The following is a 3,016-nucleotide window of genomic DNA, read 5'->3' on the forward strand; positions in this document are numbered from 1 at the left end:
GGGGGCCACCAGGGGCTTTGGGGGCACCAGGGGCTTTGGGGGCCACCAGGGGCTTTGGGGGCCACCATGGGGCTTGGGGGCCACCAGGGGGTTTGGGGGCCACCAGTGGGCTTGGGGTAAATGTTCAGGTAATTTCTAAAGACTTTGCTGATTGGTTTGTGGGCCATCATCATCATCATCAGAAGGCAGCTCTCTGGAACCTTCTGGCTGGTACCAGAACCTCGGCCCGGTTCTGGTGAGGTCAGTCAGCATTGATCTAATCTCACTGACAAAAATAATCTAGAGCTGAAATCTGTTGAACTTTGATCCCTGAAAACATCTGCATGCTCTCCAGAGACAAAACAAGCTCTGTGACCCCCAACATGGAGGGGTCATGGGTCAGCATCTCGGGCAGAGACGCCATGTCCTCCAAGTTGCCATGGCGATGCAGCTTTCTGCAAACGGATCATTTTAGTGCATCTTCTCGCCCAGTCCTGGGTCTGGTCACGGTGTCCGGCCCGGTTCTGCCCGTGGTTCCAGTAAACATGACCTCGATCTGAGCGGGACATGAATGAAGCAGCAGGTGGGTCGGGGGCCCGGTATGCAGAACCTGGCCCGGGTCCAACAGAACCAGACAAGAGAGACAAGGACTTGCATGAGAGCTACAACTTTCGGTTCTGACTTTGCTTCCTGTGCTCTGATGGACTCGGTTCATTAGCTTGGTTCTGCTCCACGAGGACGGACTGGGTCGGTCCGGAACCCAGAGAACCTGCTGTTGGTTCTGCTGGGTCGGTAATGGATCAGCTCCTGAGAAAACTGAGACCTTGTGTCGAGAAGCGGAGCATCGGCTCCTCCCTGAGGTTCTGGAATGAAGGGAAGGATTGTTACTGCGAGGCGGAGCTGCTGAATCGGGTCAGGGCTGTAATCAGAACCGGAACAGCGGCCTGAGGTGTGTGTGTGTGTGTTAGCAGGGCTCCCTCTTTAAACACCTCCAACCAGTTGCTGCTCTGGTGCAGCCAGCAGCCAATCAGATCTCAGGAATAGTGATGACCCATCAGCCAGATTATCCACATTGACAGATTATTTACTGCCTGGTTCCGTCTGCAATCCCTACAGATTTAAGTCTTTGGGCTTTTGCTGATAAAACCTGGAGCTGCAGAGTCCGGATCCAGATCCTGATTTGGATCCTGATCCTGATTTTTTCCTGCAGGACCTCTGGGGTCATGTGGAGGAGATCGAGCTTTCCAACGACGGCTCCGGTTTGGGCTTTGGAATTGTTGGCGGGAAGACGAGCGGAGTGGTTGTCCGAACGGTGATCCCTGACAGCGTAGCCGACAGGGTGAGTCTGCTTCCTCTTCCTGAGGTCGAACCAAAACAACAACTGATCGGGTTTTCTCCCGTTGTCCATTCAGGATGGGCGTCTCCGCACAGGTGACCACATCCTCCGCATCGGGTCGACGCCCACCAGCGGCCTCACCAGCGACCAGGTGGTCAAGGTTCTGCAAGCCTGCGGCGGTCATGTGACCATGCTGATCGCCAGGGACCCCCAAGGACAGGCGGCCACCGCCCCGGCTGCGCCTGCGCCTCCTGACTCCGCCCCCTTCGTTAACGTACCTCCTCCACTTCCTGACTCCGCCCCCGTTACGTCCTTACCTCCAGGTCCTCCTGTAGCCCCGCCGCAGCGCCGGCCCAGCAAGACGGTGAGCCTTCGGTTCAAATGGTTGTCATGACGACGTGAAACTGTTTTACCCTCTTTACTCGGTTCTGGTTCTGGCTTCAGCCCAACCTGGAGGGATACGAGATCCATGAAGTTCCCCTCACCAAGAAGGACGGCCAGAGCCTCGGCATCTCCATCGTCGGCTTCAATCCACTGACCAGCCAAGGTGGGCGGTCGGTCCTGGAACCGGTCCTGGGTTTCGGAACGGGTCCTGGAACTGGTCCTGGTCCCGGGTCCAGATGTGAACATGAAGCATTCTGATGTCGTCTTCCTGTCTCAGATGCAGTGGGTGTGTTTGTGAAACACGTGGTTCCTGGCAGCGCCGCGGACCAGAGCGGAAACATCCGGGTCCATGACCGCCTCCTCGCTGTGAGTCCCTGACCGGGTCTGGGCTTTGGAATCCGTTTGAGACGGATTCTGGTGGGGACGGTTCTCTGGGATCAGAACCTCTGACCCATCAGGTTTTCCTCTCCATCTTGTCTCTCCATCAGCTGGACGACGTCAGTCTCCATGGAATGACCAACCAGGAGGTTCTGGAGGTGATGAAGCAGACGGGTCAGACTGTGGTTCTGACTCTGGTCCGGAAGAAAGTCCGAGGCCCGGAAAGATCCCTGGATAAAGGTAGGAGGGCGATACAGTAAGTAAGTAAATTTTATTTATATAGCACCTTTCAGACATAAACATCACAAAGTGATTTACAACAAAGGAAACGTCAATAATAAAAGAATCTAAAATGAACAAAATGAACCAAAAGCCCGTCTGAAGTCTTGAGACTTTTTAAATGCGTCGGTCGACTCGGAGCAGCTTTGATGGAGGGAGACGTTCCAGAGCCTCGGGGCTCCACCTGGACGGACAGAGAGGCTGCAGAAGGTCCAATTTATATTTGGGAGCCTCACCATGAAGTGCTTTAAAAGTTAACACCAAATTTTAAAGTGAGTCCTACAATACACCGGGAGCCAGAGCAGAGAGGCCAGAACCGGAGTTATGTGATCTGTTCTGTGGGTTCTGGTTCAAAGCCCGGCTGCAGCCATGGAGGATTCACTCAGAGCCACTAAAAGGCCGTTACAGAAGTCTGAACGAGAAGAAATAAAAATGGACAGACTTTCTAACTCATCATGTGATAAAATGGCTCGCAGCTTCGAAATATTCCTTAAATGGTCAAATCAGTTGCCAACTAACAGTTTGCAATGATTGTCCAATGACAGAACGCCCAGATTTCTGAGGCTATTTTTGTTCCCAGGGTTTAAAAACCCAAGATGCTTCCTGATTTCTGTGATTTTATCACCAGGAGCTACGATAAGCGTCTCGGTCCTGCCTGAG

General features: G+C 53.6%; 1 protein-coding gene across 1 annotated transcript in view; it reads left to right on the forward strand.

Moving 5' to 3' along the window:
• The window catches only part of patj (PATJ crumbs cell polarity complex component), an 86,993-nt gene that overhangs the window by 10,776 nt on the left and 73,201 nt on the right, over positions 1-3,016 (forward strand). Inside the window, exons 7-11 of the mRNA XM_015014979.1 lie at positions 1,190-1,318; positions 1,392-1,679; positions 1,760-1,862; positions 1,977-2,065; positions 2,188-2,317. Coding sequence (XP_014870465.1) covers positions 1,190-1,318; positions 1,392-1,679; positions 1,760-1,862; positions 1,977-2,065; positions 2,188-2,317 — 739 coding nt within the window. The remainder of the gene's footprint in view (positions 1-1,189; positions 1,319-1,391; positions 1,680-1,759; positions 1,863-1,976; positions 2,066-2,187; positions 2,318-3,016) is intronic.

Source organism: Poecilia latipinna, unplaced genomic scaffold (assembly GCF_001443285.1).
Source record: "Poecilia latipinna isolate Pla-1442-1.1 unplaced genomic scaffold, P_latipinna-1.0 Scaffold1870, whole genome shotgun sequence".
Lineage (NCBI taxonomy): Eukaryota > Metazoa > Chordata > Actinopteri > Cyprinodontiformes > Poeciliidae > Poecilia > Poecilia latipinna.